The sequence below is a fragment of the Malania oleifera genome, chromosome 1, assembly GCF_029873635.1.
Source record: "Malania oleifera isolate guangnan ecotype guangnan chromosome 1, ASM2987363v1, whole genome shotgun sequence".
Lineage (NCBI taxonomy): Eukaryota > Viridiplantae > Streptophyta > Magnoliopsida > Santalales > Ximeniaceae > Malania > Malania oleifera.
In genome coordinates, this window is record NC_080417.1 from 83,892,221 (window position 1) to 83,919,670 (window position 27,450).

Consider the following 27,450-nt stretch of genomic DNA (forward strand, 5'->3'; position numbering starts at 1 on the left):
CTGTTTGGTATGTTGGAACGGAATGAGATTTAGGTGGATGGATGGGGAATGGAATGAAAAATTATATGGCAACTGAGTAGAATGAATGATGTAGAGCAATTCCTGTCGGTACCAAATGAATCATGAGTGTAGTAGGGCAATGTTTTTTGTTTTAATAAAGCTGCAGTTGAAAAGTAGATGGCCGTGGTTAAATATTTGGGAGAACCAGCACAAATTTTACTTCCCCCATTTTAATCGACACCATATTATGAAGCCATTTCAAACATGGCTTGAGCAGTCTCATCTAGTGTTTTGCAATAAGCTAGTCTCATTTATTTATTTATTTTTTGTATAGGGAGGAAAGAAGCTTGGCAGAGGAAAATGAGTAGAGTAGTCTCATTGTTGATTGATTTTGCATGTAAAGAAAAAAAAAAAAAAAGGACAAATATCTTGTGCTCAAATGACCAAAAATAAATAAAAAAATTAGATTTTGAGGAATTAAATAATTAACTCTATAGCATATACAATATATTGCAATCTTTTCCTAGTGAGGTAGCAAATATCTTATGAAATTACATTTTACTATCTAAATTAATGAAAGAAATAATTTGAGAATAATAAAAGAGATAATTTTTATTATTTAAAAAATTTTAAAACATTTTTTACATAGTGTAAATAAATGATATCTCAAACTTTGCAACACAAGTTCTATTATAGTATTATAAATTAATAACATTTGGTTGTGAATTTTGAAATCATTGATTTTATTTTCAATACCTTACACATGGTTTCCAACCATAAATATGTTTTTTTTTTTTTATAGAAATTTTATTTAAAAAAAAAAAGGAGCACTAGTGTTGAGGTCCGAAAGCCATAAAGATTTTTTCTTTTTTCTTTTTTGTTTTTTTAAAAAATTGAGATCCATTTTTAAAGCAGTAGTGAAGTAATATTGAAGAGGAGAAACATTTTAATAGACAGGCAGAAGATAAATATTTGATTCGTGTCATTGAAAAGTTGCTACAAAACTAAATGGAGTGAAATTAAAATAAAAATGTATTGAAATATTTTTATTATTTTAATTAACGGATATCAACTCCATTACCCCCTTCACTAGTTGAGGGGGTGCAAGTGTCGATTTTAAAATTTTAAGGGGGCATTTGTCATGGATGGTATAGCTTTAGAGAGTAAGTGTATTTTTCCTTCTTATATATAAAAGTTAGTTTTACGGCAAAATATTCCAAAATGTTAATTGTAATTTCTTTTCTTGAATTAAAAAATAGTTGAATTTTCATGGACTAATTAGATTTTTCTCTAAAAATGTTAAAGTTCTAAAATTATGATTTTTTTTAAAGTATTTAAATAGGGCATTCCATACAAGCACACACGTGTATATATTCAAGCTAGCATTCATTTGAAATGGTACGTAGTATATACTTACATGCAGTAACCACATGTGTAATAAATAAAATAGTAATAGCAATTTTATCCACAAAACCCACTCACTAAGCCTTGAATATTTCCTCCTGAGGTTCCACATGTTTTTGTATTAGTTATATAAGATAAAATGTCTACTGAATATTAGTCCTTGCCTCACTTCATATATTCTTTTCTTTGAACATGTGTAAGATAATTTCCTTTTCTTTTTTCTTTTTTTTTTTATTACATAGGAACTCTAACCACCAACAAATCCTTTAGACCCCCTGGTGCGGCACCAAACCTACGGACAAGCGTCCTCCCCCTAGGTCTCGCTGATCATGTAAAGTTCGGAATGCGGACACGACTTCCATGTATCAGTTTGACGTTTGATCAACCCGATCCCTGAGACATATCTCCATTAACATCCTCGGTCCCCGCTGGCTCATAGAGAATTCTCACCATCCACGATCTCCGCTGGCTCACAGAGCGAACTCTCACTGTCCACTGTCCCCGCTAGCTCACAGAGTAAATTCTCACCATCCACGGGTACCGCTGACTCCGTGAGTGTATCTACCTGAAATTGAACTCCCGATACTCCTTCTTACGTACTGATACCTTTCCACCGCGCCATGGCTAATTTTCTTTTCTTTGGTTACATGCTCAAGTGTTTATTTATTTATTTTTTTTGTCCATATAAGAATGACAAGTGAACATGTTATTCTCATTTTGAATACATTTATTGTAACATTTTTCTTTCGAATTAAAAGCATTTTCTAATTTATGCTAATTTGCGAACCATTTGTCAATTATATATTGGTTATCATGGGCGAAATTTAGGAATGAAACTAAAGTTGTCATGTAATATCATCCAAGCAATCTCTAATATGAGTAACTTTTGTTAATGAGGAGCAATTCTTGAAAGTTTAATTAAACATAATAAACCAAATGGGCTCTGGAAATTAAGAGGAAGAGTTGAGGTTTTGAAAAAAAAGTTGTTTCCAATTAGAGGTAGCTAGACATGGTCAAGGGGTTTAGAAACAATGTAATTAAGTGCCTGCACCCTTTCCATGCCAAGTAAATCTTAGACCATGGTAAAATCTAAATTTATCAAACTATACCTATTAATATTTTTAAGATACATTGGATCCTTAATGCTCCATAGTTAAAAACATAATATATGTCATTAAATATTGAAAAAATTTTCTTGTAAGAGGAGAGGGACTTGCTAGAGTTGTCTTAGTACGTAGAAAATTGAAAATGAAAGATGAATGACTTGTACACATAAAATGATTAGAATTTATAGTGACTAAAACTCTTAGGTTCGTAAATTGATGCTCACCTATGTATATGTATAAAAGTTTGTATAAAAACAACTAAGGGTACCAAGAAGCCATGGAAAGACATGTTGGAGAGAGATGCTCTCTAGAGAGAGGCGCATGTCTTTGGGGCTAATTTTCGTTCTTGTGGTGGATTGCTTGCCATTGTAATGGATTGATTGCTAGTAATACGTTTTGAAAGGAAGACGATTGCAACCCTTCGTAGCGATTGTGTGCTGGTATTTGATTTTTAGTTTTTCCCACCCCAGGTTATTTTTTAAATTTGTAAATTGTTCAAGTCAATGGGGCGGAAGGAAGTGATTAGGACAACGAAGCGAAGAGTTGGAAGCTAATTCAAAGAAGGAAGTTGAAATAGCCCTGAGATTCATAGTTTTCAAAGGGGGAAACGAAGAAATCTTCAGACATACTAGAGATGCTGCGGAAGCAAAGAGAGAACATAAGTTCTTCTCCGTGTAGTTTGAGTGATGGTAAAGTTTGTTTTAACCAACTGGGAGTGTTGAAGGTGGGTGCTGGCTCGAATGAAATGGATGATCATTGCAGCCCGAAGAGGGACACCATAAGTTGTAATCAGAAGGGAATGGAACAGAGGGAAGGCCAACCACTATCAACTGTGAGTCTGAAGGGTATGCATGTTAGTCAGGGGATTGATAGCTCGAAGGGGACGGGTTGCTTGTATAATGTGGAGGGACTCAGTGTTTGCTTCTCCTCGTACAGCTCGAGTGAGGGAGATTTTTGTAGTAAACAAGAGGGGTTAAACTCTCTTGGAGTAAGGTTGCCAGGCTTGAAAGATGATAACAGAGAGATTCCAAAGAGCAGCAAAAGGGCATGGGGTGATGAGGACCTCATGGATTCTGAGGATCAGGGCTCCAAGGACACAAATGATATTGCTGTCTCAATTCATGAAAGAAGCTAATGTTCAAAAGAATGGTGAGGAAGACACTAAAGTAGGAATCAAGAGCAGATAGGAAATGGAGAAGAGAGAACCATCTTATGGAATAATAAGAGAGTTTCCTGGGCAAAGCTCTTGGCCAATAACCGAGACCCCTCATACTCTGGTTCCCTGCCTGCATTTACTTCAAATGATGATAAAGTTCGCATCTCAGCTGCTGAAATGTATAGCTCAGAGCGGATCACTAACAAGCATATAGTGGGTTACTTTATAGGAAAATTCCTAGGTAAAGTGGCATTCATTAACACTTTGTTAAGATCGTGGAAGGTCCCGGTGGAGTCAATACAACATAACAAGGGATGGATAGTGTTTAAATTTCATAGAGAGGAGGATCTTAATGAAGTCCTTCAAAATGGACCATATTCGATTTATGGCAGAACACTAATACTGAAGAAAATGCCCAGATTCTTCCAATTTGGCATTGAGCATAAGACTGTGGTGCCTGTTTGGATTCAACTTAAAGATCTTTCGGTTGAGTTATAGACCGCCATTGCAATTGGGAGGATTTGTTTTGCAATAGGGAGACCTCTTTGCATGGACAAATTAACTACTAACAAGGCTCGAATCTCCTATGCTAGAGTTATGGTGGAGGTTGACATTGCAAAGAAGATTAAGCATCAGGTAAAGATTCTACTTCCTGATGATCGATGTTGAAATTGTGCAAGAAGTGGTTTATGAAGGATTACCGAGGTTTTGTAAAAAAAAATGCAAGGCTATTGGCCATTCTGAAACTTTTTGCAGTCCTAGAGATGTGGTTAGAAGGCCATTGGGCTCCTAGTACAAACCCAAAGTGCCTACTCAGATATCAAAACCAGAGAAAGGGGATGATGATATTGAAGTGGCAGAGGTGGGAAAAAACATTGGGAATACTTGTAGCAAAAAGGAGACACAAGGTGGATGCAATAGTTCTTAGAACAACCTGATAAATACAGATGATGGTAATACTGGTGAGGACAATGCAGACCCTTCAGAGGATATTGAACTGAATGATGAGGGTATATCTGATACTGATGATGGAGGAAGCGCCCCATCTGTCCAGGTGCAGGATGAAGTTAATAATGAGAAGAAGAATGCTAAATCCACAGGGCTTGGTAAAGCTAGTGAATCATTGGAGGCAAGGAAGGGAAATAGGAATGGAAATGGCATGGACCCGAACAATACTAGGCAACAGATGAATCAGATGGCCAGAGAAAAGTAAAAAGTAGAAGATTTTCAGGCTGTCAAGAGGAATAAAAAAGGGAAAGGGCCTCAGTTCAAGCCACTGACTTTTGGAAAAGGGTTAAGACCCCCTTCTAAATCATGATGAAGATTACAAGTTGGAATTTAAACCCCTGAAACAAAATGGGGTAGCTGACCTCATGAAAAGTAACAAAAGTGGGTGTTTGTTGTATTTTGGAATCTAAACTCTCAACTAGCAATCTTGAGGGACTAATGAATAAAAAGTTCAAAAGTTGGAAGCAAGTGAACAACTTTGAATATCACGGGGCAGGAAGGATTATTATGATGTGGAATCCTCATAAGGTACACCTCTAGGTGGCAGGTCTGTGTGCCCAGGTAATACACTGTTTGATTACTTGTCCTATCACATTGAACAAGTTTGCTGTGAGCTTTGTCTATAGGTTTAATACTATTGTAGGAAGGAGACCCCTTTGGCAAGACCTCTACTAGTTCAGCCATAAGAATATGGAGCCTTGGATATTGATGGGGGACTTTAACAGTATAGTGAAAACTAATGAAAGAAAGAATGGAAGGCCTATCACAGATTATGATGTGAAAGATATTAATGAATGCTTTAATGGGTTGGGATTGGCAGACTTGAATTCATTGGGATGCTTTCTAACCTGGACAAATGGTAAGGTGTGGAGCAAACTTGATAGAGCTATAGTCAACCTAAACTGGTTCAGAGCAGGATGGAAAGCTGATGCCAACTTTCAGTTTCCAAGCTTACTGTTTGACCACTCAATATGTAATACCCCAAATTCTGAAGGATCTGGGATGTTTATTTTTTACCACTGATTTACAGCGAAAGTAAATAAACTCGATTATTATTAAATTAGAGCACTAATTAACTGTATTATAATCATTTATTCTAAAAGAAGAAAAATTACACAAACATAATCATCTGTTATCATACTAATATTTCTAATCTAATTTTTTTTTTTCTATTCCCACCCGCATGCTTGCTATGCCTAATTTCCGATATGCTTTTCAAAGTTTTCTTAAATGTAAAATATGATTGGGATGAGACGACGCTCAATAAGTAAATAAGATTATTATTAGTATGTGACTAAAATTAGCTTTTATAATTTCGTAAAATAATATTTAATATTATAACTTCAAAACTGCTTTTAAAATAAATATAAATTTTAAAATTTTTATATAAAACTTTTATCATCAATTATAACAATAACATTTTATAACCATATACTGTAATTGTTAAATTAAACTTTTAACTTTAAAATTGTATTTAATATGTGTTTTCTTTAGATCATCATTTAGACACAAGAATGACTCTATTCATATAAACATATACTTTTCTTTCAAATCATTAATAATTTTGTACATGTAACTAAATATGTATATACATATATTATAAAAAAATACCACCCTTAGGCATGTTTGTTGTTAGTCGTGTTTCTGTTAGCCGTAAGTCATGTTTACCCCTATGACTAGGTTGTACGGTCCGAAAACAGGACTTAACTGACTGGCCGGCCAAACTAAATCAACGTACATAATCATTAAGTGAGATTTTCTTTATTAAGTCTTGGTCTAGAATCAGGTGTGCACTCATGAGAAATCTACTACCATATATAATCACTCTGTAAATAGTGTGGGTGCACTCTGATTCTTTTAAACTTTAAGTTATGGTACCGAGCATCCATAATTTTCTGTATCGTCTGAGCCATAAGGGGTTTTGAAAACATTTTATTATATAATTTGTACAATTAAAATAATATCATGAAAATCTCATTTTTACTCATATTTTCGTGAAATATGCAACGTATATATAAACTCATACAACACAATTTTCGTATTAAAAATATTTTTTTGAATATAAATTAATGATGTAAAATACCCGAAAGATTTAAAACATTTCTTAATTCAAAAATAAACACAAGTATATTAAAGATAAAACTGGTATAATTAAATATGTGTAAAAATAAACTCGAGAGAATTTTATAAAAATAACTAACATAATCAAAATTTACTTACAAATAAACTCGACTATAAATTTTAAATAAAAATCTAACATAATCAAATTTGCTTACCTTTTACTTAACCTTGTGATACGATCACAACAAATATCTCTGAAAAAATGAGATCGAAAAGAATGGGTGAGTGAGAATAATTATAGTAAAAATTTTCCCTCCATCATTAATTCTTTCACTCACTAATCATTCTCTTCGTTTGGAAATTTTTTGTGAAAAATGAAGATTGAGAGCTTCCTATTTATAGAAAAATTTTAGGGAAGAAAATAGAATTTGTAAAAGTGTGGGGAGAGGGCTGAAATTATAATTTTTTTTTTAAATAAAAGAATGAGCATGGGATGGGTTTGGGATGGGGGTATATGTGAGAAAAATGGGAGTGCTTGCCGACACTCCCATTTAATTAATTTTTAACTAATTTACTTAATTAATTATTTTTTTTTTTTGAAATCATTATTATTATCATTGTTATTATTTTTAAGTTATGTTTTAATATATATATTTAAAATGAAATAAGTTCGAATTTCGAAAACTTATCTAGATCGCACATGGTCTTGTGGGTTCCACACAATTTCAAGATTCAAGTGGGTCTTACGTAATTACAATAGTCCTCACACGGTCTTATAAGCCCTACACAACTTTGAGAGTCATGTGGACCCCACACGGTAATGTGGGTCCCACATATGATACCTATATTATTATTATTTTATCATATATTTCTACAAATTATGTCGGTCAAAATATTATTTTATATATATATATATTTATTTACGTGTACAGACAGTGTTTACTCTAGCCGACCTCCAAGGAGCGATTGAGCCGTAATGGTCTCTGAGCACTCGCTTAAATAAGGTTTTTCTTAGGCATCAAACATGAAATCAAGGATCCTAACAGAGAAACACTTTCGTTTTGATGATATTGTTATTCTATATTTTTGGGGTTATTACACAATATGTAATGTCTCATTGTTAAGGTGAGAATGTGGGTAAGAGACCTTTCAAATTTTTCAATATGTGGACAAACCACTATAGCTTTCAGGACGTGGTTAAGATGGGGTGGGAGATGGAAGTTCAAGGATGGAGCCAATACAAACTGGTTAAAAAATTACAGGCTTTGAAGAGTCCATTGAGAACCCTCAACTCTACTCACTTTTCTCATATATCTACAAGGGCTGAAAATGATATGTCTGAGCTTATTGAGCTCCAGCAAATGCTGCATGACTCCTCGAAGGATGAGGAACTCCAAAGAAAGGTAGTTTTGAAAAAAAAAATTGAGGCTTCTAGAACTGCTGATGCAAATAGACTATTTCTATCCCAATTAGCAAAAACAAAGTACTTGAAGGAGTGTGATAAAAATTCCTCATTTTTCCATGCTTTGATGAGGAGACACTTAAGCAGAAATCATATACCAACTCTCACTAAGAGTGTTGGTGAACAAACCAGATCCTAGCAACAGGTGGTGAATGAATTCCTAATCTATTATAAGGAGCTACTGGGTAGGGAATCTCAAACTAGTGTTATTGATCCTCAAATCATAACGAATGGGATAATACTTAATAGATCCCAAGGTGAACAGATGATTACCCTAGTTTCAGATGAAGAAATAAAAGCAGCACTATTTAACATTGGGGATCTAAAGTCTCCAAGTCCTGATGGCTACTCAGCTTGTTTTTTCAAGAGGGCTTGGCGTATGGTTGGGAAGGATGTCTCCTTAGCTATTAAGGAATTCTTTGAATCTAGGAAATTATTAAAGCAGCTAAATCACACAGTTATTGCTCTCATCCCAAAATCCAATCATGTTGTTATTGTTCAGGAATATAGACCTATAGCATGCTGCAATGTGATATACAAGACAATTGCTAAAATCCTTGCTGAAAGGATTAAGCCATGTTTGGAAGAGTTGGTATGCCTTGCTCAGTCTGCATTTGTGAAACAAAAGAGTATGATTAAAAATATATGCCTTGTCCAAGAGATTGTTAGAAAATATGCAAGGAAAAGGGTCTCTCTGAGATGTTTGTTAAAAATTGATCTCAAGAAGGCATATGATTCCATCTCTTGGAAGTTTGTGAAGGATATGCTGGTGCATTTGAACTTCTCGAGAACTATGGTTGGTTGGATCATGCAGTGTGTGTCCACTTCCTTCTCCCTTTCTTTAAATGGAGGATATCATGGTTTTTTTTTTAGGGCTAGAAGGGGTTGAGGCAAGGGGACCCATTATCCCTCTTGCTGTTTGTTATATGTATGGAATACCTATCGAGAATCCTGTTAACTCTTGAAAACAACCGTGAGTTCATGTTCCACCCTAGATGTGAGAAGTTAAAGATTAATCACCTAGCCTTTGCAAATGATTTAATTCTTCTTTCCAGAGGTCTAATTTAGTCAAGTTGCTCATGAGCTATGTTTAGGTAAGTTCTCTGAATGTGCAGGGATGAGAGCTAACAATATGAAATCAAACATTCTATTTGCTGGTATTAAAGATATTGAGCTGGAGAAAATTAGAAGAGTAACTAACTTCCAGGATGGGGACTTTCCATTTAGATATCTGGGCATCCTATTGGCAGCATCTCGATTGAACAAAGTACACTATAGCCCCCTGATTAACAGAATTGCTGATCTATTGAGTGGATGGCCTAAACACACTATTTCCTATGCAGGGAGGATGGAATTGATCAATTCAGTAATACAAGGGATAGAATGCTTCTACTTAACCATTTTTCCTATTCCAAAATCTGTTATGGACCACGTTGTAAGACTCTGTAGAACTTTCCTCTGGGGTGATAGAAGGAAGCCCCCGGTAGCTTGAAAAGAGGTCTATTTGCCAAAAAACTGAAGGGGGACTTGGGGTGTTTGACTTAAAAGCTTGGAACAATGCATTGCTTACTCGAGCAATGTGGAATATTCAGGAGAAAAAGGACTTGTTATAGTCAAAATGGGTTAATCAGATTTACTTAAAAGGGGCTAGCATATGGGAAGCCACAACAAAGCATGAAGATTCTCCTTTGTTTAAGAAATTGGTTGACTTGAAAAATCAATTTTTACAGAGGTGTGGGAATTAGAGATCAGCAGAGAGTTCGATAAATCAATGGGTGGCCGATGGGAATGTTTGCTTTTCACAAAGCTATGGATTTTGCGGGAACAAAGCAAATGATGTAAGGTGGTACAATGTAGTGTGGAAGTGTGGAAGCACCCCGAAACATGCCTTTATCTTGTGGATGGGAGTAAAAGGGAAACTGTTGACAAATGACAGACTAAAAGGAGAGGGGATCAATTTGCAGTGCAGCTTATGTAATGAGGATGATGAATCAAATGAGCATCTCTTCTTTAAGTGCAGTTTCTCTAAAGAAGTTTGGGATTTGGTCAGATCCTGGCTGGGGATAACTAGAGCCATGACTACTCTCAAAGCTGCTTTGAAATGGCTTCATAAATAAGTTAAAGGAATAGGGATACTGTCAATTGGGAAGAAGGTCTGTTTGGCTACAATGGTGTATTTTATTTGGCACTTCCAGAATAGAAAGAAATTTGAAAAGAAGGTCATCTCGCCAATAGAGTTGTTGAAAGTGATTCAAAGCTACACATATAGAGTGGTGTATGATAAATTTGATATGTACTCCATTGACTAAGTTATAATGGGTATTTTTTATGTTATAATTGACTTGATGTATTGAGGTGACAGGGAGACCAACCACTTGCTCTGGCCTTTTGAGTGTATTTTGAACAATGAGGATGGGATGTCCCCCTCCCCTTATCCCTCGGAATGCCCAGGTTATGCATGTAAATATTCATTTGATATACATTTACCTTTATTGATTAAAAAAAAAATTTGTATAAAAACTCTTCCAATACTAACAAAGTCAATTTAAGCAATAGGTTGATCAGTGTTAAATTCCAGATATTTAATAAGAAAATCTAGGACTATTATAAAGTTAAAACCAAAGAATATATTATAAAGGGGAGTATGTAGGCGATAACCATGGGAACAGCCTTCATTAAATGATCATAACTTATTACATAATTTTAACACACGCATTGCATAAACACTGCCTGATAGGGTGATACTCCACCGAGCAATAATACATCATACTAGGGAAACTCTAACTTATTATTTAGCATCCCTCATATATATATATATATATATATACGACCTCCTGATCAAAAAGCTCCCCTCTCCATCTTGGCTGCATTGCAGTCTCCGCTTTGCTCCTCGCCCTCATGGGACGGTGTACTCTACAAAAGTGAATTTATAATGATAACACATGCACTAATTACTTAAATCTTCTTTCTTTCTTTTTTGTAAAATGGAAGAAGAAGAAACAGAAGCACTTACTTCCACATTTCTTGCCGGCGGGTCTGTTTCTGATGTTGCAGCGCTTGGGAATGGTAATGGCAATGCCAAGATTTATCCCAGCCTGCTTGGCCAAAGGCGAAAGCAGAACAGCGCACAGGCATCTGGGGTTAGTCCTGATCAAGGCACTCACCTTGCTGCAGCACGACGCTCGAACTGTAGCTCTGGGATTCTGGGCGGCCCCCAAGCAGGGGCTCAAGCTGGCCGCGGCGTTGTTAATGGGCGTGCCCCCGCACTCCCCCGCCGCCCCCACTTCCTTGACAACCCCCTCTGCAACCACCAACACGATGATCGCCGCCGCCACCAGCTGAGCTGCTACTTTGGAGGCCATGGTAGGTACCTCAAATATTCTCGATCTGTTAACTAAATTTATGCAGTTCGATCTCTCTGGGCAAGCCAAATGCAACAGCTGGCTAAGGCGCAGGCTTAATCAGTTCTATGGGCAAAACCAGCACGCGTATGTATCGATATTTATATGCAGCAATTAAGAATTACTAGGGAAGAAGACTGAGGAAGAGTGATGATTTGTTAAGGCGAAGGGAATAGTGGGGTGGTTCGGTTGTGCGAACGTGCAGAAAAGTTTGTGGGTTGGTGCAATTGGGCCCGGACGCACTCGAAGTGCAATAATTTAGTTATGCCAATAACACAATACGTGTCATATATCCCACAAGCCACTTTGCAGAGGATATGTCTGTATTTTTTTTTATTATAAAGAAGTATAGGTTAGTTTAATTAGCTAGTGATCAGTGATCACAGGATGACAGTATTACTACATCAGGAGGCTTCTCATATGTACTACCGAGCTTTCTGAATATGGCAGCATGGTTGGTGGGTGGAATGGGTGTGTGCAGCACTGTGCAGTGTAAACGCGAGAACTTCGATCGATCTGTGCAATATTTTGCAACATCAGGAGTGCGCCTGCTCGCCATGCGCACTTCCTCATTTTAGAGTTTAGTTGACTTGTTAGAGTTTTTTCCCAAAATATCTTTTTTTTTTTAAATATAAAAATAATTCCCGGAGTAACTTGACGTAATCTCGCTACTTGAAGTAACGAAATTTAAACAAATCTCGCTACTTCAAGTAGCGAGATTTACTGTTCACAAATAAAGCAATTTTAGACACGTGACAAATATCGCTGGTTTATCCAGCGAGATTTGCTTTGAAATGTGAAGGTTACATATATATAATCTTTTTGAGATATTACAAAAAATAATAAATCAGGAGATAAATTCTTCTGCGTAATAAATCGGGAAATAAATTCTTCTAATATATATTTTTTAAAAATGATAAAACAAAAAATAAATTTTTATACGTAATAAATTCTTCTGCGTAATAAATCGGGAAATAAATTATTTTATGGTAGTGAGATTTGCCACATGTCATTCCGGGAATTATTTTCTCAAAAAAAATATTATTTAATATATTTTTTAAAAAAATGATAAATCGAAAAATAAATTTAATAAATCTATACTATACAATATAATTTTTCTCTACGAGAATCATAGAATTAATTTTAAAGTATTTAAAATAGTAATTGCTTGTGTGACTCGAATCAATTGAATCAGTTAGTCTAGCCAACCTAAAAATTGAGTGTTTAATTCACTTTTAAATTCAATTTTCAAAATATACTGTACTTGACTGACCAATTTGTTCAGCATAATATATTAAATTAATATTATTTTCTTAGTTTATCTTATTACAATTAAATAAAAAAGATAAAATTATCATTTATCTAGGGCATTTCTTTAATTTTTTGACGTAAATTTAACTATTGACTAATTCTAATTTTAGAATAACAGAAGGGTTCTTTTTGTCCATAAAATTAAATCTCGGATGATTTTTTTAGATAATTTTCAAAAATTTAACATATGTAGAGTCATATTTAATAAACTTAAAAGGTGCTATGAATTTTATCAAAAAATAATATTATCTACAAATGACACAGATTACCAAAGCTATTTTAATTTTATACAAATATTAATTTTTTAAAAAATATCATTCTATATTTTTTTAATTAAAATTTTAAAAATAAATTTATTTTTTACATCTGCTCAAGCCACCGATGTGTTTTTGTGAAAATCTTCATAAAATGCTCTACAATTCTTTTATTGGGATTGTAGAAAGAACTTTCTGTTTTTTTGTACATATTTAAATGTATAAAGTCAAGCTATCAAACTCCTAAACATAGTAAGAAACTAAGAATTCTAAAAGTTGCTCAATTAATAAATTTAGCATATATTTGAGTGTCTAATGTTTAAATTTTAGACGTAAATTTAAAAGTATATTTAGATAAATAATTTACAAAATTAGACTACATTTTTTCAATTGAAATAATATCTCAAAAGGGCAATATATATATTAATAGTTGCCAAAAAATAAAAAATCTTTTGATATTAAACTCCAATTGAAAAAAAATAAATTAAATGACATTCCTAAAATGTCTCACATGCAAACCCCTATACCTTTACGCAGAAGAATTTATTTCCTGATTTATTATTATTTTTAGTATCTCAAAAGGGTTATATATAACCTTCACATTTCAAAACAAATCTCACTAGATGAACCAGCGAGATTTGTCACGTGTCCAAAACTGCCTTATTTATGAACAGTAAATGTCGCTACTTGAAATAGTGAGATTTGTTTAATCTCGCTACTTGAAGTAGCGAGATTACATCAGAGTTATTTCGAGAATTTTTTTTTCAAAAAAAAAATTATTTAATATATATATTTTTAAAAAATATATATATTGGGAAAAAACTCTGACTTGTTATATGTCATCCCTATACTTAGGGATGAAGATTGTGTGTAATAATTGTCTACTAAATGACTTTTTCACATGCCCATGTTTAATATGCATTCACACTGGGCTCGATTACATGATTGTTACTTGCTCCAGTTCTTACCCCGTTGGCGTGAATCACTTTACTTATTATAAGGCCGGTGTCAATTGCTCCAATCAGGCGGTTGACTTAGGCGGTAACTGCCCTCATAATGCTGCACTCTGGTCTCTTCTACGTAGGTGATATATTTGGGGTATATTAGTTGCTCCCTCTTAGGTTTGAATTTTTGAAGCTGGCTTCCAAAGTTCAAAAGTTGTTATTGTTGTTGTTGTTTTTTTTTTTTTTTTTTTTGTCTAGCTGCTTTTCTTGAGGCATTTTGGTCTGCTTATGGCTTAATGAGTCGTGCTCTTCTTTTTTGTCGTTTCCAGCCTAATGAGTTGTGCTCATATTTTGGGCCGTTTCTAGGCCTCACGAGCGTTGCTCGTTAGTTGGGCCGATTTTTCTTTGCCTAATGAGTTCTGCTCATTTTTTGGGCAATCTTCTGGCCATACAAATGTTGCTCATCAGTTTGGCCGATTCTTCTTTGCCTAATGAGTTGTGCTCATTTTTTGGACAGTCTTCTAGCCTCACGAGCGTTGCTCGTCAGTTGGGCTGATTCTTCCTTGCCTAATAAGTTGCGTTCATTTTTTGTGCAGTTTTCTAGCCTCACGAGCATTGCTCATCAGTTGGACCGATTCTTCTTTTCCTAATGAGCTGTGCTCATCTTTTGGGCTATATCTTTAGTATCATTTTGGTAATTTATGATGCCGAGATGGTTGTTTAATTCGATAGGTTCTTGCTGCTTTGATTTCATTAGGGGTTAAAGATGTGAGTTCTGGTATTTTCAATATCATTTAGGATTCAAAATTGGTTCAGGATGGATTTGTTTTAAAGTATTTGGATGTGTATGCACCAAGTGTTCGATCATTTGCGGTAAAGGGAACTGTAGGTAAGCTGAAGTGTTAAAGATTTCGCAGACTATTTTTGTGTTGTCTGTGTCATCTGTGGGGTCTATAAACTCAGATTATTCAATTGTATCCCAGTTGACCCGTGAGTCCCATGTTGGATTTTTTGGACATATGGTTGTGAGTGCAGTGGCAGATTGAAGTTTGAGATTGAGATCTGCGATATGTCTACCATTGACGACGGTGATTTTGTTACTGTTTGTTTTGATTATGGTGTGAATTGTTCAGTTGATTGGGCTCCAAGTGCTCGACAGAATGTCACTAAGAAACTCGATTTTGCTGTTTGGGATTTTGCCGATTGCAGTTGCTACAATTATGCAATTTTAGTGTGCATTGCAATTTCAACTCAAATTTCCAATTGCAATTTCAAATTCACTATTCAGAGCACTGTTCAGCACACATGAATATATAAGAGTCATTATTGCCGACCCCATGGTGCATTCGGCCAACCCATTGGAATTTCAAAGCTTGGCTTTTTTTATTTGACTGGTAATGCAGCTGTCATGACCCCACTATTCATTTAGTGCATAGATCATTGTCCAATCAATTAAATAACTTAAATATCCTATTAATTGTTATTAGCCATTAAGGCGGAGCTCTTCAAGCATTGAAACTGTGGCATCTATTTGTTTTTTAGAATTATTATTGTATGATAGAGAAAAAATTATACCTTGAGAATAGGCACGTTGGCTACATAAATCTTGCACATAGAAACATCAATTGTAGTCGGATTCACATTAGATCCATAATTTCCCAATATCGCAAGTTGGGTCTGTAACACCCCGACCCCGAGAGGCCTGGGATATTAACTTTTTACTACTAATTTACAGCGGAAGCAAAATACACTCAATTTTTATTACACCAGAGCACTAATATTCCATATTACAATCATTTATTTCAAAAAAAGGAAAATTACACAAACATAAATATCTGAAACCATACTAATATTTCTAATCAATCTTTATTTTTCTAATCCCCACCCGCATGCTTGTTAAGCCTGATTTCTGACATGTCCTTCAGAGTTATCTGAAATAAAATATGATTGGGGTGAGGCGACGCTCAGTAAGTAAATAAGATTATTATTAGTGTGTGGCCAAAATGAGTTTTTAAAGAATTTCGTAAAACAATAATGAATACTATAACTTCAAGATTTCTTTTAGAATAAACATAAATTTAACAATTTCTGCATAAAACTTTTGTCATCAATTTCAACAGTAAATTTTTAAATCATATACTATAACTGCTAAATTAAACTTTTAACTTTAAAACTGTAAAAATATTTAATGATAAACATACATATACTTTTCCTTATACGTTTTCCTTAGATCGTCATATAAGCACCAAAATGATCCTTTTCACGTAAACTTACACTTTTCCTTCAAATTATCAGTAACTTTGTACACGTAATTAAATATGTATAAACATATATTGTAAAAACCACCCTTAGGCCTGTTTGCTGTAAGTCATGTTTACCCCCATGACTGGGTTGTGCGGTCCGAAGACTGGACTTAGCTGGCTGGCCGATCAAACTAAATCAACGTACGTAAACTTTAAGTGAGATTTTCCTTATTAAGTCCTGGACTTAAACCAGGTGTGCACTCAGGAGAAATCCACTAACATAAATAACCACTCTGTAAACAGTGTGGGTGCACTCTGATCCGTATAAACTTTAAGCTGCGGTACCGAGCATCTGTAACTTTGAACTTTCGTTGCCATAAGGGGTTTGAAAATCATCTTATTATAATTTATGCAATTTAAAATAATATCGTGAAAATCTCATCTTTACTCATATTTACATAAAAAAAATGTAACGTAGAAATAAACTCATGCCACACAATTTTTGTGTTAAAAATATATATAATTTTATTTTTGAATAGAAAGAAATGCTGAAAATTTACCCGAGGGGATTGGAACATTTCTTAACCCAAAAATAGATGCAAGTATATTAAAGATAGAACTGGTATAATTAAATATGCGTAAAAATAAACTCATGGAAATTTTGTGGAACTAAGTAACATAATTAAAATTTACGTACAAAATAAGCTCGGGTATGAATTTAAAATAAAAAGAAACTAACATAATCAAAATTTACTTACCTTCTTCTTTTACCGTGTGCTACGAACACAATAATTATCTTAAGAAATGAGATCGGAAAAAGTGGGTGATTAAGAATTTATTCAAAAATTCTCTCTCCACCACAAATTCTTTCACTCACTAATCCTTCTCTTCCTTGGAAAATTGTTGTGAAAAATGAAGGTTGAGAGCTCCCTATTTATAGGAAAATTTTGGGGAAGAAATAGAATTTATAAAAGTGTGGGGAGATGGGTGAAATTAAAATTTTAAAAATTAAAGAATGGACAAGGGATGGGCAAGGTATGGGTTGAGTGGAGGCTATTTGGGAGTGCTTGCCACCATTCCCACTAAATAAATTTTTAATTAATTACTTACCTAATTAATTAATCCATTACCTAACTAATTATTTTATTATTTTATTATTTTTCTTAATCATTATTATCATTATTATTATCATTGTTATTAATTTTAAACTTGAGTGGAGGCCATTTGGGAGTGCTTGCCACCATTCTCACTAAATAAATTTTTAATTAATTACTTACCTTATTAATTAATCAATTAGTTAATTAATTATTTTATTATTTTATTATTTTTCTTAATCATTATTATCATTATTATTATCATTGTTATTACTTTTAAACTATTTTGAGTATTTATTTATTTTATTATTTATTTTTGAACAAGAATTAAATTTGAATTTTGAAAACTCATGTGGGCCCCACACAACTTCGAGACCCGAATGGATCCTACGTAACTCGAATAACTCTTATACGATTTTATGCATCCTACATAGCTTTGAGACTCGTGTAAACCTCCATACGGTTTCGGGACTCATGTGGGCCCCACACAGTCTTGTGGGCCCCGCATAGGATACCTATATTATTATTATTTAATCATATATTTCTTCAAATTATATCAGTTAAAACATTATTTTATGTACTTATTTACGTATATAAACAGTGTCTTGTGGCTCCGGGACTCATGTGGACCCCACATAGTCTTGTGGGCCCCACATATGATACCTATATTATTATCATCTTATTATGTATTTCTACAAATTATGTCTGTCAAAACACTATTTTATGTATATATACTTATTTACGTGTACAAACAGTGTCTATCCTGTTTATCCTATGAAATTCCATTTTGACCAGGCCGACCTCCAGGGAGCGACTGAGCCGCAATGGTCTCTGAGCACTCGCTAAGACAAGGTCTTTCTTAGGCATCAAACATGGAATCAAGGATCCTACAGAAAAACACTTCCGTATTGATATTAACTTAAAGACTATTTTTATTATTTTATTATTATTGTACTTTAATCATATATATATATTTTTGGGTCATCACAGGGTCCCGGTTATTCGTTCATCAATTTTCTTACTTGGCTTCTTCAATGCGCAAAGCGCCATTGACATGCTTGAACATAATAAACCTGTACCCTTTACTTTTCCCAGTGACCTTGCCAAGGATAGTGACAGTGTAGTGATCCTAAAAAAGGAAAAAATTAAAATTAAAATTAAAATTAAATTAAAATTTTTTAATTAATTAATTAATTAATATTATTAATTAAATTATATAATATAATAATATTATTATTATAACATTATAATATATATATATATATATATATATTATATATATAACCTTCCTAAAGCCAGAGGCTTCAGGAAGGAAGACCTTCTGAAAACAAAAAAAAAACAACAACGCTCGTCTCCTCGTTCTCTCTCTCCCATTCTCCTCCATCTCGTCTCCGTTATTCAGCCAATTAAAAATCCGAAAATACTGTTGGGCTCTGCTCGCAGCCACCGACATTTCTACTGGGGCGGATCTATCGTGGGAGCGACGTAGGCATATCTCCTAGGGTGAGACCAAATTTCAAACTTATCTCAATTTCTCTTAAACTATAAGCCCCATTAACGAATGAAAATTTCCAGGAGACTCATGGGGAGATTCTCTACAATCTAATTGGAGTGAGTTTTCGAATCGGAGCTCCAGGGTACCAATCCTAAATCGGGGGTAAATTTGATAATTTAGACTTTTATAAGGCTATTTAAGGTATTCAAAACTTATTGGACCTGCAGCTTTGTTGTGGATGCCTGCAGATGTTTTTGTAGAGGATGTTGTATTTGACTTTGTTTGGGCTGATCACCCAGGCTTAGTCTAGCCTTCGGGCCGCACAACCTATGCCATGGGGATGTAAATGGCATGTTTGTCACAGGGAGTGTCTTATATGCATATCTGTTAATTTATGTCAATACGGTTAATTAATAAGATAACTTTGAGAGCTTACTGAGAAAGGTGAGTGTCCTGATAGCAGTAATGGTACTAGAGCAGAGGGAAGCTACTTGTATGGGCGGGTAATCTTCCTTATCCTTGGCTAATTGGGCGTGTGAGTATAAATTAAGAATGTTTTCATAAATGGGTTTATCTATTTAGTGAACTGGTTATTTTCTGTACACTAAATGCATGATGGCCACACACTAACATTAACTTAGTCTTTCCTTTACTGAGTTGTGCCTTACCCCTACTTTATAAACTATCTTTTCAGGAAATCCTAGAGATTGGGTCTAGTGGGCTAGAGGAGCCAGGCTAGAGGTGTAAATTTATATAGGTAGTGTGTAGATAGAGATTTTATTTTATTTAGTTTTATGGGATGTAATTATGTGAGCATGGATATATTTGTGTATAAAGATAGTTTTGAGGATTTTATATTTTATTTCCGTTGTGTATGTGTGTTTTATATTTGATGAATAAGGTATTAGGTACACTGACGTCACTAAAGTAGCACTTCGGGCCCACGTGGCGGGTCGGGGACGTTACAAGAATGTGATACCCCATGGATGAAAGACTTAAAAGGATTAGATGTTACTACCCATATCAACAAGGTGCAACTTTCTTTTCGAGAGCTTTCCCATAAGAACTCCATAGTTAAGCGTGCTTAGCTTGGAGCAATCTTAGGATGGGTGACCACCTGAGAAGTTTTCTCAGGAAGTGTGTGAGTGAGGACAAAACACACTAAAAAGGACATGTGTTAGTTTGTGGGACTAGTCATTAGTCTGATAAGACCTGCCCCCTATTGTCTAGTCCAGGTGGAGGAGGAGAGTGTTAGAATTGGTGTATTCCCAAGAAGGGGGGTGAATTGGAATTTAAAATTTATCGCCTAGGTCAAACCAGATAAACAGCAGTATGTACACAACCTAGGGTCAGTCTATGCAATTTCCAAATGCGCAGATAAATATAATGAGGAAATTAAGACATATGCATCATTCACCCATATCATACATGTGTGGTAAATATAAAATACGGAAATGTAAATAAACACACGAAATGTTATCGGGGTTCAGCCAACTGTGCCTACGTCCCCGCCTCAAGCTCGCATGCTTGAGGATTCCACTAATAGCTCACTTAAGGGTGGAGCGACACCGTTTATAACCAGGTCAAATTAACACAGGGCTGACCTCAACCTTAACCAGGTCAATTAGTGGGGTTGACCTCAACCTACACGCCTTAACAGGACGACGCACCTAGCTTTCTTAACCGGGTCTAAGCCAATCTGGGACTATTCCAGGGCTAGTCTCCCTCTTCAGGCCCCTGCCTGGAAATACAACAGTATTTTAAATACAATCAAATGGTACAATGAATAAGCTTTCAAGTAAAGCAGATGTGTACCCAAATACGCGCAATTACAAACACCACAGTATGATTCAATATGTAAGCTCAATGTGGTCAAAATGGTTCAACTCTCAAAGGTATTTTCTATCAGCGCAATGCGTACGTGAGAGAGTCACTAGATATGTTCAATAAATAAGTTCACATAAAGATGTCATGTCTCCAGTATTTCAATCAGCAATATATCTCAAGCATGTGAGTATTTAAATGATGTATATGCTTGGTTTGTAGAAGGTGTGTAATCTTTGTATTCAGCTAATAATATATGAGTGAAAGAATATGGCAACTAAGATCACAATCGCACAAACAAATATCTCTTCAAAATATTTTGCAAGATAAAAGTACAATAGATATTTGGAAGTGTTTAAAAAAAATTTGCAAACAAAAACAAATACACTCTTCTCAAGATCTTGCAATGAAGGTGCAAGCTTGGAAGATCTCACAAAGTTTTCTTAGGAAAGGCTTATTAGCAAAAGCCCCCTAAGAATACTTAGGTTTGGCTCTCAAGAAAATCGTGTCAAACAAGTAGCATAAGGAGAGCAAACCTATTTTACCAAAACACTCAATTAACTTACAAAATATGTAGGCAATGATAGAAGGCAAGTATGAGTGGTTTGAGTAGGAAAATGAGTAGTATAGGGCTTTTATTTTTCAGAGAATTTTTCCCTAATCAAAGTGGCTAATCAATCTTAATTTTCTCAAATGAACTCATATATATAGGCAAGGGAGAAAATATGACCGTTGGGGACCTATTGGGTATTATTAGAAAAGTTTAATGATGTTTAAAGCATTTTAACCCTGTTTAAAAATATTAACTGCGGTAAAAAAATCAGGGCAACCCGAGAGGTCCGGTCAACTAGAAATGGTTCGGTCGACCAAGACTCAAATGGCTCGGTCGACCAGGGGACTTTTGAACTGAAAGGCTCAGTCGACCAGGGAGGGAGATTTCCCAAACTTCCAAGATTCGGTCGACCGGCCCTTTTTGAACTACATGGTTCGGTCGACCAGACCGCTGAGAATTCTCCCGAGGACCCTCCGGTCGACCAGGTAGTTGGAGTACAAAAGTGGTCGGTCGATCGGGAGGTCAAAATGTTGACTCCTAGGTGGTTCGATCGACCGGGATCAAATGAACTACAGGGTCTCAGTCGACCGGGACCTTGGTCAACGGTTGACCAAGTTATGGTTCGGTCGACCAAGCCAAAATGAACTGATTTGGCCGGTCGACCGAAAGTGCACCAAGTGTGCATTTCGATCTCGTCTTGACACAATCAAACCCCATTTAAGTGCCTAACAAATATATGTGAAAGTGTGAGTGTCCTAGGGGCACTTGGGTCCAAAATAGAGACACTGAAAAAGTCCGGTGTCGTTCGACCGAATGGTACACCCTAAGGTCTTTCTAAGGTCCTTTCTTATTCATGGTTTGTTTGAGCTTACGTAGTAAATCATACATGTGATGTGTGTGAACTTATTACAAACCAAGTACCTACTTACTATTACAGACCAATTAAATATATTACAATATGGAATAAAACTTTGGTCTTCGGGCTTTACTTGACTTTGTGCACATCTTTATTTTAACACCCTTAGTTCCTACACAAAACCTCAAACACTCATTAGATACAATGAGTATTTGTCATAATCAAAACCGGGCGTAATCAATAAGGTCAACAATCTCCCCCTTTTTGATGATGACAAATACAACAAGCAAAAATATAGGGTTAAGCCTAAGAAGGCTCCCCCTCACAATATGCATCTAATGTATTAAAACAAACCCATTATTTTTGCCACTTCCATCTCCCCCTTTTGGCAACAGCAAAAAGGGCCATTTGAATTTAAAATCCTAGGCAATGGATGATTACTATACTTGTGCATGATGAACTTTGGAAAGATTTTGGAAAAATTTCAACAGAGTGCTGTTTGTAAATTGGACTTTCCAAAAGATATCCTGTATAAGTATAACCTGTTTGAGTTTAAATTTCCTAACAGTTTATCCACAACTACTCAAACAGTTCAATATGGTGAACGCATAGATTAGAGGTGTAATCTTTCAATCATTCAATAATAAAATAGTCATACTTATGTACAAGGAATGACAAAGATACCTTAACAATTAAGGACACGGACGATATAACTGGTTATTACGAGGTTCAAATGACATATCAAACATGATTAGACCAGAAATATACACAAACCTTTTGAAGTTGAAACATATCATAAAACCCATGGAAGATTTGAGTTAAAGACACACGGCATATGATACCAAAAAGAAGGTTTGAGCATAAATATAGTCTAACAAGTTCACATGCATTTTCACATATTATCAATGAACCAGTTATATAATGCAGCACCCTTAAGAGATTTCATGACTATAAAATTTTAATACATGGAAGGCACAAGTCATGAAGGCATGTAAGCACACTAGCAAGACATACAACATATCCAATATGAGTTTAGTTCTTGCTTTCATAGATAGATATATATGTATATAAGTGTATAGATATAGTTATGCATATATATATATGATAAAGATATTGGGGGAGTTGCTTGATGAACAGGAGAACTTCAATTTTAAGATAATCAAGCAATATTTTTCTTTGTTGTCAATTATGCACATACTAAATTATAGCCAGAAAAATCATAACCATAATGATCCAGAAATTTAAGATTCACATGCATGATCATATGGCAAATCAAGTAACAGTGGCAACAAGAACATGTTTCAATTTTATGATTAAAGCATTCCATTTAAGCACAAGCCACACTTGATTAAAAGTAGACATAATCCAAACATATTTTGTGAGCAAGACAAGATAGACATTTATTTTTAGATGCTCCCCCTGAATGTATGCAAATTATGAAATAATTACTTCACATGTATACATGCATTTGGCACACACAAGTAATGTTTCAATTATTTGGGCAAATGTCTACAGAAAATTCGGCAGCATGCCGGCTGTAAACAGGACATTTCCCAAATTTTACCTGCACAAAAACCGTTCTCAAACAGACAGAATCATAGAAGTAAGGCATGCGAGAACCTATCATCTACCAGCAGGCAATTTTCAACAACTGCATCCGTCATGCAGTAGGCATTCTATACTACTCATGCATTTCAATACCATACACAATTAATCACTAGAACATGCAAGTCAAGAAGCTGCAAATATATATATATATATATATATATATCATAAATAACCAGGGGTAGTATGTCAATAATATCATGAGAGTACAAAATAAAATGAAAGAGCTATTTTTATTTAATAAAGATCAGATGATGTAAAATAAAGCAAAAAGAATCAAGGCCATGCTATCTGATCTGTGGACAACTCCGGAGTTTAGATCTCCCCTCCATCATCTCCTCCATCCTCTCCTGCATCACCACCATTGGCAGCATCAAAATCAAAGTCCATCGTCATCCGATCTCTCTTATCCTGCATCTCCTGAATGCGGTCACTCAGGTCTCTGAAGCCAGCTGTCATAGTCCGCTCCAAATCTGTAAGACGGCTATCAGTGGAGATGGAGTGCTGCTAGAACTCCTGCCTAAGTGCAGTGGATGACGATGCCAAGTCCTGCAAGTCTGACTAGACTGATCCTCGAAACTGTATGAACATGTCAGACAAGCCGGAGATAGCAGCCATGAGATCCACATTCGATGGATATGGAGGCTGTGGTGGCTCTTGTGGGGCCTCTACCTGTGCTGCTGCTGCTCTAGAGGGCGCCCAAATGTTCCCTACGAGCTCGTACCCCATCAGTATAAGGGTTACGCCAGAGAAAGTGTCCGCCGGTCGTCTCCTCTCCAATAAAGCCACATTCGTCCTCGTGACTCCAATATTCCTGAACAACTTGTTCAGGATACCCCCATATGGCATGATCACTTGATGGCCAATCATCTTGGCCATCATCCAACGGATAATCAAACTCGGCAGGTCCAACTTCTTCAGAGCAAAGAGGCACCACATAATAAAGCAGTCTAAAAAGGAGATGTGCACTCTAGATCCCGCCTTGGGCAGGACATTGTATGTGATTAGATGGTGCACGACCTTAGCCTCTAAACTGAACTGTCTGTACTGGGGAGGATGGTTCTGGCTAGCAGTGCCAGGGTCAGACATGGTCAGGTTGGCGAATGTGGCTACGGTAAAGTCCTACTCAAGGATCCAGGAGTTACCCACATCAGGGCACTCAAATTCACCACGGCCAATGTCGAGGACGTCAGATATATATTGTGCATCAAAACGCACATCTGTCCTCAGAACACGAGAGAAATACCCGTTCTCATCATTTCCAAGGTTGGCATAGAACATCCTAATGAAGGTCGGGTAATGTCCCCCAGGCTGGTAGGAGATAAAGGATCTCCACCCCTGATACTCAAACATATCCAAAATATTCTGAAAATACTGGCTCATAAATACTAAGTCGAGTATCTTACCTAGTATAGCCTCCTTGGGAGGGAACTCCCATATGTACCGCATCTTGCACCTATCTGAGAGAAAGTACTCATCCTTTGCGTGAGCAAGATCATGGGCTTCAATGTGAGCCATGGCAATGAAGATTGTGAGGCTGGGATTGATGGAAATGCAAAGAGGGAATGGAAGGTCTCTCAAGAATCTGGCGCAAATGAGCTGAAAACAAGGAAAAACCATATATATATCGCAGCACGGTCGACCAGAACTTGATACGGTCGATCGACGCTTGAGATTTCCTAGGCACCGACACATTTCGGTCGACCGAGGCGAAAATGAACTAGAATGGCCGATCGACCATAGGGGTGTATTGTGCCATGTTTCGGTCAACCATGAAGAAACCGAAAATGTCGGTCGACCGGGGAGAATGTGCTTACTAGGGTTCAGTCGACCGATTGGTCAAAGTCAACATGTCCTGGTCAACTAGGGCACTTTATAACAACAGTGCTCGGTCGACCGAGCATAGTGGATTTTCCCAGTTTTTCTTGATTTTTGATCCAAAGTTCTCCCTAAAGTCCAGATTTGATATGTTATAGTATAGGCATGATTCTTAGGGATTCTTGGTGGAAAGATGTCGCTCAAATGAGGTGCGTATCGAGAATTGACTCATCGACCTATTTTAGGTACCGGGCACTACGGAGTATGAGGCTTTTCTTAACTTGTGCTCTATGGTGATTGGAGAGTATCCTGCAGAGATGATGGCATAGAGGAGCAAGGATGTGGACCAATGAACGAGTGAAAAACTCACCAAGTATGATCGTGGTTTTGGTGAAGACTCCTTATGAAGAGGATAGGTGAGTGCGTATACCAAGATTGTCACTATAAGCAACGACCATTTTTCAATCATATCGTCATCACAACCTCTTAAACTTAACCCTTGGAACTAAGGAAATATATCAAGGATGTATTTTCGAATTGAATTTGTCTTTCCTTAAGTCCTACGAGGTTTGCTTCACTGATTATCCATCTCATTTCCTTTTCTAGTCCTTTCACACTTCTTAGTAAGCAATTAAACCACGTATACCACATAGTTTTGCAAAATAAGCAGGTATAGAATATACGTGAAGGATTGTGCTTATTTATTCCATCTTTCTTTAGTGAGACTAGACTATTGGTTCTATGTAAGCAACCCGAACCCTTTTTGAAATGAGTTTTCTCTTTAGATCCGAAGGGTTTATTATGATTATTCATATCTTTCTTAGTCTCAAGAGCAATTTTTGAATAATCATCTGTTTCTTCATCCAAGCATGCAATATTCAATATCTTCTCAACCTTTTTCTTTTCAAGAATAGCATGAAAATTTTTTAGCCCCTTTAATTGTTTTGCTATTCTTTTGTTCTCATTCTTTAGACGTATTTCATGCTTGGAGATTTTAACTAGAAACTTGTGCATTTTCAATAAAGTCTTTTCTAGTTCTTCATGTGATAGCATGCTTTTAATATTCAAATCAGCACATGATTCACCAAGAGAATTATCATAGCAGTTTTCATACGAATCATTGCATGCATGCTCAATAGGGCTATCATGAAGTACAAGGGATGATTCATTCCATAATATACTGCAATATTCAATATATGAATCATCACAAACATCATTATCAAAACTATTATGATATTCAACAGTTGGTCCAGCATTTGATATGTCACAAAAATAAACATATGATTCATCACAAGATTTTTCATGGTAAACATCGCATGAACCATTTACAGCATTATCAGCAGATGATTCAGTGTATGACCCAACACAGTATTCATCATCAAATGGGCTAGAGTGAGAATCATATACCTCGTCGTTGATGTTTAGCTCATGAATTACCTCCTCTTGATCATTTAAGCTTGGAGCATCTGGAGGAGTTACCATCTCCGTTTCCTGGGATTTTCCGTATTGCTTTTCTAGTTCATCCTAGATTTCCTGTGCAGTCTGATATGCCACAAACTCAACAAAGAGATCAGAATCTAACGCAATATATAACATGTCTATGGCATTAGAATTAATCATATTAAAATCAGTCTCATTTATTTGTGCACATCTTCCTTTGGCAGTGACAAGCCAGACCTTCCAGTCCATAGATTTCAAGAATATGATCATTTTAATTTTCCACATGGTGTAGTCGACACCACAAAATACTGGAGGACTGGAAAGTGACTGTCCCTCACCAAATGGGGATACACCAATGTGAGCCATTGCGATCTTTTGCAAAAAAAAAATGTTTAAGTCAAGTGCAATGAGGCTC

General features: G+C 35.8%; 2 protein-coding genes across 2 annotated transcripts; one reads left to right on the forward strand and one right to left on the reverse strand.

The window, feature by feature from the left end:
- The first annotated feature begins 7,937 nt into the window (after positions 1–7,937).
- Positions 7,938–9,689, forward strand: LOC131146240 (uncharacterized). The gene is made up of 3 exons (XM_058095732.1): positions 7,938–8,138; positions 8,373–9,057; positions 9,313–9,689. The coding sequence occupies exons 1-3, from the start codon at positions 7,938–7,940 to the stop codon at positions 9,687–9,689; spliced, it is 1,263 nt and encodes a 420-aa protein (XP_057951715.1).
- A 1,155-nt stretch (positions 9,690–10,844) lies between these two features.
- On the reverse strand, positions 10,845–11,858 carry LOC131166299 (non-specific lipid transfer protein GPI-anchored 15). The gene is made up of 2 exons (XM_058124727.1): positions 11,211–11,858; positions 10,845–11,110 (listed from the first exon to the last, which is right to left on the reverse strand). Exons 1-2 carry the CDS (start codon positions 11,557–11,559, stop codon positions 11,094–11,096), a joined length of 366 nt encoding a protein of 121 aa, XP_057980710.1. The 5' UTR covers positions 11,560–11,858; the 3' UTR covers positions 10,845–11,093.
- Between the last annotated feature and the right edge of the window lie 15,592 nt (positions 11,859–27,450).

Coding starts and splice junctions, on each gene's coding strand:
- LOC131166299 (XM_058124727.1), bottom strand. CDS start 11,559: ATGGCCTCCAAAGTAGCAGCTCAGCTGGTGGCGGCGGCGATCATCGTG.
- LOC131146240 (XM_058095732.1), top strand. CDS start 7,938: ATGGGGTGGGAGATGGAAGTTCAAGGATGGAGCCAATACAAACTGGTT. Junction 8,139..8,372: donor ATGAGGAACTCCAAAGAAAG/GTAGTTTTGAAA, acceptor ATCTATTATAAG/GAGCTACTGGGTAGGGAATC. Junction 9,058..9,312: donor TTTAAATGGAGGATATCATG/GTTTTTTTTTTA, acceptor CTGAATGTGCAG/GGATGAGAGCTAACAATATG.